General features: G+C 40.3%; 1 protein-coding gene across 1 annotated transcript in view; it reads right to left on the bottom strand.

Moving 5' to 3' along the window:
• The window catches only part of LOC124585510, a 63,850-nt gene extending 59,649 nt beyond the window's left edge, over positions 1-4,201 (bottom strand). The window contains exon 1 of the mRNA XM_047131390.1: positions 4,165-4,201. Within this exon, the coding sequence (XP_046987346.1) occupies positions 4,165-4,198 (34 nt within the window). The 5' untranslated portion in view covers positions 4,199-4,201. The remainder of the gene's footprint in view (positions 1-4,164) is intronic.
• Between the last annotated feature and the right edge of the window lie 10,078 nt (positions 4,202-14,279).

Raw genomic sequence — 14,279 nt, 5'->3', positions numbered from 1 at the left:
AATTGCAGCTGTTGAGTAAATGTCTGAAAAAAAACTATAATTTTGTGTGTGTATAGATCTCTTGTTAGCAATGTAAGTGTTATCTTCAAAAAACTCAACCTTGCCTTAGGTAAACTCAAGACAACTGGGAAAACAGTGGTACTGTGTGGAGATTTTAATACTGACTTTCTGAGCTATAGCCCTCACAGGAAGAAGTTCTTAAACATGATGAAAGCCTACAATCTTTGTCTGGTTGTTAGCTCTCCAAAACATGTAAAAAAAACTTGTGTCACACTCCTTGATCAGGTATGTGTAACCATGGACTGCAATTACTAACCATACCTGTAAATTACATTTCGACCAGTGTAAAAAATATCATCCATAAAAGGAGTTAATGTCAGAAAAATACTGAATACTTCCAGTATCTAATCAGTGAAGAATCTTGGAGAGAAGTATATGATACCTCTATTACCAATGAAAAGATGGAAAATTTTTTGAACATTTTCAAGCATAACTTTGACATAACTTTTCCGCAATGGAAAGTGATTTCCAGAAGCACAGATAGAGTCTAAAAACTGGATTACATCAGGCATTAGACTATCTTGTAAAAGGTAGCAGGAACTTTTTCTTCAGTCAAAAACCTACAGCGGTCCTGAATTTCTTAGTTATTTCAAAAAATAAAGCTAGTTTTGAAACGTGTCTTAAAAAGAGGTAAAAATTAAGGAAAATGGCAAATAGATTTTGAAGTCATCCAATAAAACCAAGTCCATGTGGAAAGCTGTGCAGGTTCTTATGAGAAGAAGACAACTCACAAAAATACTGTGATATCACATTATGGCAAGAATGTCACTGACCCTAGGTCAGTTGCAAACAGCTTCAGTTCTTACTATGCAGCTGTTGCTGTACAATTAGTGAGCGAAAAATTTTGTAGTCCACCTTATACAACATTGAAGAACTTTCATCTCTTGCAACAAATAATATATCTATGTTCCTCAGTCTAATAAGCCCAACAGAGCTCCTAAATACCATTAATTCACTGAAGAGTAATTATTCAAACTGGTATTGATGATATTCCAGATTATATAATAAAAATAACAGCAAGACACACTCTCTCTCCTTTATTAGACATATGCAGTTAATCCTTATTATGTGATGTTTTCCAACAGCAACCAAAAATGGCAAAAGTAATACTGCTATATAAAAAAGGTGATCAGCAATGTATGCGTAACTACTGTCAGGGTTTTTGAAAATTATTGAAAAAGTGTTCCTTTCGCAAATAACTATGTTCTTCAACAAGACTAATATTATTTCTGGATGTCAACACGGCTTCAGACCACAGCAATCCGCTGAAACAGCTACTTTCAACCTGATAAATCATGTCTTAAATGCAGTGGGCAACCCTATAAGAATCTCAGATTTATTCTTGGGCCTAACAAAAACTTTTGATATGATTGATCATTCCATGCTCCTGAGAAAGCTTGAATGGTATGGTGTAAGAGGTGCGCCAAATTAGTGGATTAAATCATATTTGGAATACCGCTCTCAGGTAACTGAAATTAAGTACTTGGGAGGAAATCAGCTCCAGGTACACCTTTCAGAACCATGTAGACTAAGTCCTGGTGTTCCACAGGGCTCTATTTTAGGTCCCTTTCTTTTATTTTTGGTATACGTTAATGATTTCCCATCACACATTAGGGATTCCGAACCAGTACTGTTTGCAGATGACACCAGTCTATTGACTGAAGGAAATAAACGAGAAAATATTACTGCATCTGCAAAAGATATTACAAAAGCAGTGTCTGAATGGTTTACCAGAAACAGGCTAATAGTTAATCCCCAAAGAACAGTACTCATGAATTTCCAAACAGATCAAAATAAAAATGCAGCACAACCTGTAAAATGTATAGACAATCAAAACATTAATGCTGTCACTGAACCTAAAGTTCTTGGGATTCATATCCAGGAAAATCTTACATGGAGCATTCACATCACGTCGCTAAATTCAAAACTAGCAAAAATGAGCTATGTAGTAAGAATTCATTGCAACAGTACTAGTGCAGAAACAGTGAGGGCTGTATACTTTGCTCATGTACATTCAGTATTGAAGTACGGTATCATTTTCTGGGGAAATGTACACTAGGCCGTAACATTTTTCAGGAAACAAAAGGCAGTTATAAAAATAATGAAACAAGTGAGCAGCACAAAAACATGCAAACCTTTCTTTAAAGACCTTACCCCTTCCCTACATTTATGTACTGGAAGTAGTCATGCATGCCAAAAACGTATACTGAGAAAAGAGAACCTTTTTCCTCAAAACAAAAGTGTCCCTGATTACAGTACCAGGTCAGACAGTGACATACATATTAGTCATTGTTAACACCACATTATGCCAAAAAGGTTTATATCATGCAGGAACAAAACTATACAACAGATTACCAAGACATATAAAATCTTTTCCTGAACTATAGATCTTTAAAAAGTCTGTGACAGCCTACCTTCTGAAAAACTGCTACTATTCAATCTCACAGTATCTTATGTAAGAAAAAAAGTAATTTGTATATTTAATTGTAGAAATAAGTGATAAATATACAGTATTTTTAAAAAAATTGTAGTTATTAACTGTACAGATCCAATTTGTTATAAAAATTTAAATAGTGTATGTTTGATGTTTGAAAAACCAATAGATAAAAGAGTTTTCTGTCCAATATCCTATGTATGATACATGTACTGAAAAAGAGATTTATGTAGACAAATAAATAGATAAATTAATTAAAACAGACATACTCCACTGTAAACCGAAATATGGTTCATAAGTAATGTAGTGATGAGCCAAAGGACTGTGTATAAAAGCATGTGATTTGTATAGAATTTTTGAACAGCTATTGTACGTGGTTTACTTCAGGATTTCTTGCAATATCAGTTATTAGATACTGTCAGCAGCATTTTAAAAGTCTATTGATTTGATGGTATTTTACACTGAAGAGCCAAAGAAATTGGTGCACCTGCCTAATTTTGTATAGGTTCCCCACGAGCATGCAGAAGTGCCGCAACATGACAAGGCATCGACTCGACTAATGTCTGAAGTAGTGTTGGAGGGAACTGACACCATGAATCCTGCAGAGCTGTCGATAAATCTGTAAGATTATGAAGGGGTGGAGATTTCTTCTGAACAGCACGTTGCAGGTATGCCAGATATACTCAATAATGTTCATGTCTCGGGAGTTTGGTGGCCAGCGGGAGTGTTTAAACTCAGAAGACTATTCCTGGAACCACTCTATAGCAATTCTGGATGTGTGGGGTGTCGCATTGTCCTGCTGGAATTGTCCAAGTCCGTCGGAATGCACAATGGACATGAATGGATGCAGGTTATCAGACAGGATGCTTATGTATATGTCACCTGTCAGAGTTGTATCTAGACATATCAGGGGTCCCATATCACATGCCTCACACCATTACAGAATCTCCACCAGCTTGAAGAATCCCCTGCTGACATGCAGGATCCATGGATTCATGAGGTTGTCTTCATACCTGTACACATACATTTGCTTGATACAATTTGAAATAAGACTCGTTTGAATAGGCAACATGTTTTCAGTCATCAACAGTCCAATGTCAATGTTGATGGGCCCCGGTGAGGCATAAAGCTTTGTGTCATGCAGTCGTCAAGGGCACATGAGTGGGCCTTCAGCTCCTAAAGCCCATATTGATGATATTTCATTGACTGGTTTGCATGCTGACACTTGATGATGCCACAGCATTGATATCTGCAGCAGGGTCATACTTCTGTCAGTTGAACAATTCTCATCAGTCATCTTTGGTCCCATTCTTGCAGGATCTTTTTCAGGCCACAGTGATGTCAGAGATTTGACATTTTATTGGATTCCTGATATTCACAGTACACTCATGAAATGATCGTATGGAAAAATCTTCACTTCATCACTACCTCGGAGATGCTGTGTCTCATCACTCATGTGGTGACTGTAACACCACATTCAAACTCACTTAAAACTTAATAGCCTGCCATTTTAGTAGCAATAACTGACCTATCAACTGTGTCAGATGCTTGTTGTCATATATATGCATTGCCGACCTAATTATTTGAATATGCATGCCTATACCAGTTTCTTTGGTGCTTCAGTGTATTTATTTACACCCTAGAATCCTTCATCAAGATTGCTCACATACCTTTCCCATAGCTTACTTGACAAGTTGTCACCATACGGTTGGCATCAGTTGGAGGCTGGATGTTTATCAGCGTTTTCCGTTTCTGAAACAGGTTTACAGTATATGGATTGAAATGGAAGAATTCTCAATGGTACAGAACAGTGTAGGTTAGCAGTCAATAACCCAATTTGGATTAAATGAGACGGTGAGAACCATAGGGGCTTGAAGCACATCACCATTGATTTTGAGATTGTAGTATGTATGAGTTACCTGACACCTGTTGATCTTGTGGTGAATTAGCTTTATCTACAGCTGTAGCCCCACATTTTGAATATGAACATTCACAAAAAGCTGTCTAACTAATTTGTCAAATATTCATTTCTGTAAGGGTACAAACCACAAAGAATAACTTTGTTGCTCTGCACTGCTCAGTTGTTGTCTAGGATTGACAACATAATTTAATGTCCACATCAAGCATGTAGTAGTAATACTTCATAATCTGAGGCAGTTTTATCTGAAACTCAAGCCACAGAATGTACGTAATGAAAATGATTATAACGAGGACTGAGAAGTGTTCGAATATGTCATAATTACGTGTGTTGCGTATTTAGTATCTGTTCTTTATTAGTAATTCTTGAGATCATTTCTCATGGAGAATTTTCTGATTCTAATTGCCTATTAATTATAAACTTTACAACATTATTGTCACCAGCCTGTACATGGAAATATTGTGGGTTAACAATAATAATAAATATAAGCTTAAATATTAATTAACATTTTATAATAAAGTGAGTATATTACTTTTTTGTAGGAAGTGATAAAAAAACAGTTTGGACCCATGAGTCTGGTGGTTTGTCAATAAATTTGACTTTTACAAAAAAATGGCTCTGAGCACTATGGGACTCAACTGCTGAGGTCATAGGTCCCCTAGAACTTAGAACTAGTTAAACCTAACTAACCTAAGGACATCACAAACATCCATGCCCGAGGCAGGATTCGAACCTGCGACCGTAGCGGTCTTGCGGTTCCAGACTGCAGCACCTTTAACCGCACGGCCACTTCGGCCGGCTTGACTTTTACAAGCATTTATTTTTCTCAAAATGGCATTTCTGTGTTTTGGGCCCATATGGTTCTCAGTGCCTCAAATAGTTTAATATATGTCCTTATCCAAATACAGATATTAGATGCCTACATTTTGCAACATGATATTACTTTTCAAAAGTTTTACAAATTTGCTGCTTCTGAACTGAGTATGTTCAGTCAATAGAATTTATTTATAGGAAAATAGTGGAATAAAGCTTCATTGATGACTTACCTCTGCATTGCCCACATATCGTGGAAGCTTCACCAGGTTATACCTGTACCACTACTAATCTCTTTAATATAAAACAGAAATGACAGAGTGTGGATAAGAAAGATGTAGCTAATGGGCTCATTCCTGGATAGACAAATGCCATTTTTTGTATCTGTGTCAATTTTTACTAGTGTCCTCTGATGAACTTGTACAGAAAAATATATTTTCTTCAACTGCAGTGAGATTTCTTAATTGTAAATTTGGTAATTTATAGCTTTCCTAACTGTAGCTTAATAAGCATATTGTGGACATACCATGAAAAACGCAAAAAAAAAAAAAAAAAAAAAAAAAAAAATCTAGTAAATTTGTGCTCTAATACTCCATAATCTGAGGCAGTTTTATCTGAAACTCAAGCCACAGAATGTATGTAATGAAAATGATTATAACGAGGACTGCAAAGTGTGCGAATAGGTCATAATTATGTGTGTGGTGTACTTAGTATCTTTTCTACCTACGAGCACTTCATTTTCAGTACTGTGGAACACATCTCTTCTTCTGAAAAAGTCCTCATAGCTTGTAAGATATGCATTTTAGAGCTCATGTTTTCTAGGCAATTTTACTTCATTCTTCCATTTCAATACAAGAATCTTCCCATTACAAAAACTTTCATCTTCATAATAGAACTGAGGGCATTATTACAACCTCAAGATTCAAAATCAGAATTAGATGTGTCAACTTGACAGATCTGAATGACAGCACAGAATAATAATTACAATACAATCTTGATATGTCTTCCAAAGTCTATGTAGTCACAGTATGTAACCTGTGATGACTCACTTCTCCAACATGGGCTGGTGATACACAGAATGTCAGTATTGTGTCGCTGCATGTACTACTTCTTCTGATGTTACGGTGATCGCCAGCCCACCCTGAAGACATGCATTCACCACATGAAAATAAATTATAAATTCATGCAGCAAGTGCACTCACCTATATAATAATTTATTATGTTGTTTTATTGTTCACAAGTATCATTCGTTGGAAAAGTCGGCAAGACTCAACACAACCAGGAGCACCTCCGAAGATGTCCAACATAGCTTTGGACGAAACGTCAGGGATAGAAGAGTTCTACGGACCATAGAAATTGTTTGTTAGCATAATATGAAAGCTCCTTTGTAATAAATATTACAGTGCTTAATTTGCACCAGACATTGTCTGTATGTTGTGTCAATTGGAGCTTATTGTCAATTGTAAGTCCCAAAAATTTTATAGATGTAACTCCTTCCAATCTTGTTTCATGTATGAATGTATGTGATCTTCCTTTTCTCTATTTGTGAACCCCATGAACATTGTCTATTTCAGGGTTGTAATTAAGTCATTTTGTATGATCTACTGCACTATGCTATTTATTGACATAAACACACTTCCTTTCAGTGTCTCCAGATTTTCTTCTATATTCACTATCATGTCATCAGCATACAGTATTTTTTGACCCTTTTCACTGACTTCAATACTATTTCTAAACAAGTTGGACAGAAGTGGGCCAAGTACAGATCCTTGAGGTACACCATACTTAATATCATTGATTTCAGATCTGGATCCAGATTCTGTAGTCACATTCTGCTTTCTGTTATAACGTCATGTTGAACACATATATTTCGAAATGACACAACACATATAAGTCACTGAGCAAGTTGGCAAAGCAAGACATGTGAACACGGTAACATTCGAATGAGCAGTGAGTCCAAGTCTAGCGGGTGCTGGCTGGCTCGCCGCTTAGGTGGCGCGGCTGCTGCATGGCTGGCAGACAGCGCTGCATGTAGACGATGTGCGTAATTGCACGGCAGCACTTTGAATGATCGGCTAGTCATAACACTACCCCCCCCCCCCTTCCCCCTGCCCCTTTAAAATGTTTGCACTGGTCTTGATGGAGGTGGCCTGTAGATTGCTAACGTCCATAGGTGTTGTTTGACTGGCCGTAAAGTCTCGGCTTCCCGTATGGACAGAAGTGTCCCCGATGATACCAGGTCGAGATGACAGGAGACGTAGGGGTCAACTTGGCTGGGGCCCTGTGCACCAATCTGCCCACTGTGGTAAGTCCAGTTGATATAACAGGAGACATGGGCGATGTGTCGGCGTCCGTAGGAGAAGGAGGCGAGTAGATTGGCTCCGACAGATGATGGTCATCCGGTTCCTGCATGGGCACGTCTCCTGGTGGCGTCTGTTCTTGTACTGGCACAAAGACGACAGTGAGAGGGCTGTGTTGTGAGTAATGAGAGATGCCAAGATCCCGAGCATCAGGTAAAGCCGAAGGTGGTGTAGCGGCATCCGGGACAGGTGTTGCCGGCACACGAGGCTGAAGCTGGTCTGAATGACGCACTGCAACACCTGTGTCCATCTGGATTTCATACAGTCATCGGCCACTGTGTTGTAAGATGTGGTCTGGACTCCATTTTGGCCACCTGCCATATCCCCGTATCCAGGCAAGGTCGTCGGCAGTGAACCGCTCAAGCGAAGGCACCCGCGGCCATGAAGTGGAAGGCCGCAGAAGATGAAGTAGCGTGCGGGGCTGTTGGCCATGTAAGAGCTCAGCCGGGCTGTGGTCGCCCATGGAGGTGAAACATTAAGAAGCCAGAAACTGGAGAAGTGCATCATCAGCAGCAGAAGAAGTCAGGAGTTTCCGCATCTGAACCTTAAATGTGCGGACCAGTCATTCAGCCTCACTGTTTGAGATTGTGGATGGAATGGAGGGGCCGTGACATGCATAACGCCGTGACGAGCACAAAAATCTGCAAATTCAAAAGAGGCAAATTGCGGACCATTATCAGTAACAAGAGTAGAGGGAAGGCCTTTCAAATAAAAAATGCGGGGGAGAGCACTTGTGGTTGCCGCGGTGGTAGGCGACATGCAACGGACAATGAAAGGAAAGTTAGAGTAGGCGTCAATTACAAGGAGCCAATAAGTACCTAAAAAAGGTCCCATGAAGTCAGCATGAATGAGCTCCCAGGGCGTCTCAGGCGAAGGCCACGGTGACAAAGATGACTTCGGGGTGGCGGCCTATGATGCACAAGGACCGGAGGCAACGACCATGTATGCTATTTCAGAGTCAATGCCAGGCCAGTACACATGATGGCAAGCCAGAGATTTTGTGCGAGAGACACCCCAGTGCCCTTGGTGAAGGAGGCGCAAGACCGAAGCACGCAAAGATGCAGGTACCACAACACGCTGCGAAGCATTGTCGGTGGAAAGGAGGATAACACCATCCCTAGCCGTGAGGCGGTAGCGCAATGTGTAGTAGTTCTGCAACGGGTCAGAAGTCTTAGCGGACGGATGATCTGGCCAACCCTTCTAAATACAGCATAAAACCCGGGAGAGGGTAGGATCTGAACCCGTAGCAGCCACCAGCTGGTCCCCAGTGATGGGGAATCCGTCCACAACCTGCTGCTCGGCAACATCCAGGTGGAAACACAAACGTTCATCCCTATCGAATGCCAGATCAGGACCCATGGGAAGACGAGACAGTGCATCAGCATTTGCATGTTGAGCTGTCGGCCGGAAATGAATCTCGTAATTGAAACAAGACAAGTAAAGAGCCCAACGCTGGAGGCAGTGTGCAGCCTTGTCGGGAAGTGACAATGATGGATGAAACAAGAAAACAAGTGGTTTGTGATCCATAACAAGATGAAATTTGGATCCATAGAGAAAACACCAAACTTAGCATAAACAATGGCGAAAGCTTCTTTTTCAATTTGAGAATACTTTTGTTGGGCATCAGTGAGTGTTTTGGAGGCATAAGCAATGGGTTGTTCCAAACCGTCAGAAAAACGTTGCGCAAGGACTGCACCGACCCCGTATTGAGAGGCGTCCATGGCGAGAACAAGATGTTGGCCAGGTCGATTAGTAGCCAGGCATGGGGCCTGTTTCAGCATAGTCTTCAATTTCTGGAAAGCCGCATCACATGATGCGGACCAGTGAAAAGGCACGTTTTTATGCAACAGTTGATGCAACGGCTGAGCCACCGAAGCAGCAGATGGTGAAAACTTGTGATAGTATGCTATTTTCCCCAAGAAGGCCTGCAGTTCCTTAACAGATGTAGGGTGAGGAAGGGCATCGATTGCAGTGACAGTTTGCTGAAGCAGACAAATACCACCCCGAGAGAGTTGAAACCCCAAGTACGTGATAGATGCCTGAAAAAATTGTGACTTCTGAAGATTACACTTAAGACCGTCAGTCTGTAAGACATTAAAAAGTGCGCGGAGGTTCTGAAGATGTTCTTCAGTGGTGGAGCCAGTGACAACAATGTCATCCATGTAATTTATATACCCAGGGACAGTGAGCAATAATTGTTCCAAGAATCGCTGAAAGAGAGCAGGGGCGCTGGCAACCCCGAATGACAAACGTTGGTATTGAAAGATGCCGAAAGGCGTGTTAAGGACCAGAACTGCTGGGAAGCAGCATCGAGAGGAAGTTGATGATATGCTTCTGACAGGTCAATTTTAGAAAAATACTGGCCTCCCGCAAGTTTAGTGAACAATTCTTCAGGTCGGGGCATAGGGTAAGTGTCGATGAGGCATTGTGCATTTACAGTGGCTTTGAAATCGCCACAGAGATGAATATCATCATTGGGCTTAGCAATGACAATGACAGGAGAGGACCACTCACTGGAAGTGACAGGAAGCAAGACCCCCAAAGCAGTGAGACGATCCAGCTCCCGTTTTACCCGATCACGAAGGGCCACAGGAATGGGCTGAGCCCGAAAAAACTTAGGCTGAGCAGTGGGTTTGAGCATGATATGAGCTTCAAAGTTGTTTGCACGGCCTAACCCAGGAGAAAAAAGGGACAAAAATGTCGTCGACAAGGAATCCAATTGAGCATAAGGAATAGCATCAGAGACGATATTGACAGAGTCATCTATAGAGAACCCAAAAACACGAAAGGTATCGAAACCAAAAAGATTCTCTGCATCACTCTGGTCGACCACAAATATGGGAACAGTGTGAACGATGGATTTGTAAGATACCTCAGCATTAAATTGCCCCAAGAGAGAAATCTTCTGTTTATCGTACGTCCGTAATTGCCGAGTGACAGGTGATAGGAATGGAGAACTCAACTGAAGATACGTCTGAGAATTAATTATAGTGGCAGCAGAACCGGTATCCACCTGCTTGCGAACATCTCGACCAAGAATTTGGACAGTGAGGAATAACTTCCCTGAAAGGGAAGAAGTGCAATTGACAGACAACACAGAAGCAGAATCAGCATCACGGTCATGAACATCATGTATGCGGTCGGATTTGCAAACGGCAGACACATGACCTTTCTTTTTGCAATTGTGACACACGGCCCAACGTTAGGGACAGTCCTCCTGCGAATGTTTCGTAAAACACCGCGGACATGAAGGAAGTTGCCGTGGGTTTTGCCGCAGTTTCCTAGAGGTTTGTTTACGGTTAAGCCCAGGCTGCGCGTGGGAGCGTACTGCGGCCGCGTCGGCAGGCGGGGACATGCCACACGCATCATCAACAGCGCATTGAGGTTGTATTTCCCCGACATCACCCCACTCCTCTATTTGCGCCCCAGCGCCACGAGAAATTTCAAAAGACTGCGCGAGGGATAGGACTTCATCTAGAGTCAGATTTGCCAACTGAAGGGCACGTTGCCGAACTTCTTTCTCGGGTGCCGACTGGATAATAGCATCCCATGCCATGGAATTGGCATAGGATTCTTTGTGAACGTCAGTAACAAATTGACACTTTTGACTGAGGCCATGAAGTTCAGCAGCCCAAGCACGATACAATTGATGCGGTTGTTTTTGTCAACGATAAAAGGCAACACGAGAGGCTACCACATGTGTTTGCTTGTGAAAATAGACAGACAGAAGTGAGGACATTTCAGCAAAGGACAAAGATGCAGGATCTTTCAAATGAGCCAATTGCGACAACAACCGATACATTTGAGGTGAAATCCATGAAAGGAACAGAGACTTACATGTTTGTTCATCCGTGACATGAAATGCCAAGAAGTGCTGTCGAAAACATTTTTCATAATCAGACCAGTCTTCCACTGTCTCGTCGTAAGGAGGAAAAGGAGGTATAGACAACGACGAGAAACGCCCCGCATTTGATGCCGCGACGAAATAGCAAATCGCCGATGTTAGAAGCGTTTGCTGTTCAATGAGACCTTGCAATAGTTGCTCGACAGTAGCCATGGAAACCTGTGGGTCAACGATGAAAAGGAAAAATCCACTACCTCATCACCAATTGTTATAACATCAAGTTGAACACACATATTTCGAAACGACACAACACATATAAGTCACTGAGCAAGTTGACAAAGCAAGACATGTGAACATGGTAACATTAAAATGAGCACTGAGTTCAAGTCTAGCAGCCACTGGCTGGCTGGCCGCTTAGGTGGCGTGGCTGCTACATGGCTGGCAGACAGCGCCGCATGTAGATGATGCGCGTAATTGCGCGGCAGCACTTTGAATGATCGGCAAGTCACAACACTTTCCTTTACTGAGATATGTTCATGTACCAATAGCTTTCAAGTTTTTCAATTGGTCTGAAGTGGTGATTGTGTCAGAAGCTTTAGACAAATCCAGCAACATAGCAGATACAGTGTCTATGACAGGTTCTGTTCGGCTTGATATAGTAGGTTATGTAGAGTGTCATATTTGGAAACTATGTTGTGCCAGAACCAAAATACTCTGTTTGTTTAGGAATGGGGTCATCCTACTATTTTTGAGAAACCAGAGATTAAAGATGTTGGTATGTAGCTATTCAGGTCGTATTTGTTACCTGTCTTATATATTGGTGCTACTTTGCTGGTTTGTAAGTTTTCTAGAAATACATCTCTGAATGAGCAGTTTGCTTTATCCAAAAGAGGTTCAGCTACTTCTTCTTTCGCACACTCTGTTACATAATTTGATATTTCATCACCTCCTGCGGACAGCTTTAATTTTAATTTCTCAATTACATTTATGAGTTCTCTTCTTCTCACTGATTCGAGGAAAACTGAGTGGGAAGATTGTTAAAGGGTTGAACCCTGATTATTTCTTTCGCCCTATAAATTTTGTACAGCACCTATAAAAATTTTTGTTGAGTATATTAGCAATTTTTGTTTCATTTGTAACTATGTTGTTCTTCAGTCTCAATGACTTAACAAAATTTAGTTATTTACACTCATTTGACTACAACGTTAAATAATCATTACGTCCCATGCAGCTTTATTTTTATGATTTGAATTTGCAGTAGCTCAGGTTATTGAACTGCCTTTTGATCCTCTTACAAATTGCCTGTACTACTCCTGATGCTGTTTAGACTTCTTCATATTCCCTATTTGTCTGAGTTCCTTCTGCCTAGTCCTGAGTTCAATTATCTCTTTGGTAATCAACGGTCTACTGTAACCTCCTTTTCTGAAAGGCCATTTTGGGGAAGACTGCATGAGAATGCTACAGAAATGCATCATACTTCTCATTAGTGCCTTGTTCTTGCATTGTTTTTGTTTCCTCACATCATTTTAAAAACTTTCAAGTTTTACTAATAGATAATCCTGATTTCTCTCTTGTCTTGCTTTACTCCTGTCTTGAGCTCCTATTTTTGTAGATACAAAACAGTAGCCCATGATGATCAGAGATTGTTGCCTACAGAACTTTTGCTTCACATTCACTATTTTCAAGATTAGTGATAATGCTATAAATGATGATCTGACACTGACCAGTCACTCTCGTAGGTAACATTTATTACTATTTTCATATTACATGGCAATAACGTTTCTTTTAGTTCTTGTTTCAGTTATGACTCTTTACCCATACCTATGTTATAGTCTCTATTTATTACAACATACTTCATGTCAAACTTTAGTAATAATTTTGCTAGCTTTTTCAGAAATGTTGCAGTACCACCACTTGCAGACACGTATGTAGACAAAATTCATTAGGTCAATAATTTCAAAATATTTTTCAATGTTTGCTGAGAGGTTTATACATTTACAGTATTCAGTACCTTGTGGGCTTCAAATTTTCTTTTTGTGTACAGCACCAGTTCCACTTTATGTTTGGATCTACAGAAATCATTAATCAGATCATAGTCTCTTTCATCACACTGCAAAGTTCTACATCATGATCACTACACAATAATATATCTGGTTGCGATTCACTCAGGAGCAATTCTGCTTATAGTTTTTTGTTGCCTAGGTATTGAACATTTTGCTGCAGACCTTTAATGTTATCTTTCTTTTGATGATTCCTGAGTTTGTTGAAAATCTTTTGTGGTTGTAGACTAACATGTGACCCCAATTTTATCTTGTCTATCTTCTATTTCATTGGCTGTGGAATAAAAAATCTTTTGCTAAGTAGTTAGGAACTGTTTGTACACTCTGTGAAGTCTCTGTTGGTTTCCTTTCTATTTGTGAAACTTTTGAAGTTGCTGATTTTTTATTTTCATACTGTGATGTATTTCATATTCTTTTTGTGGTGGTGTGTGTGATGGTTCAATTATTACATTTACTGCTGCACCAGCTAGTTTTTCTGTTGAATACTGTATTGATTGGAAATTGGGAGCATCGACTGATGGTGGTCACCATAGCACTCTGCTTACTTCACCATATATGTCAGGCCACCATATCAGATGTTAATAACAGTATATTGTTCATCACAAAACATAATATTGAAGATGTGATCCTTTTTTTGGATCAGGAGATGAGCCCTGCCACGTACAAGAAAATCTGGATTGTGTTGAGATGAATAGCACCAATCTGTTGCATCTAGATGCTTTGATTCCCTGGTATAAATGGTGATTACAGCTGTTGGCACAAAATTCATACCTGAACTTCTCATTCTGAG

This window comes from Schistocerca americana, chromosome 1 (assembly GCF_021461395.2).
Source record: "Schistocerca americana isolate TAMUIC-IGC-003095 chromosome 1, iqSchAmer2.1, whole genome shotgun sequence".
Taxonomy (NCBI): Eukaryota; Metazoa; Arthropoda; class Insecta; order Orthoptera; family Acrididae; genus Schistocerca; species Schistocerca americana.
Note: the sequence above shows the minus strand (reverse complement) of the source record. Positions and strands in the feature narration are given on the sequence as shown.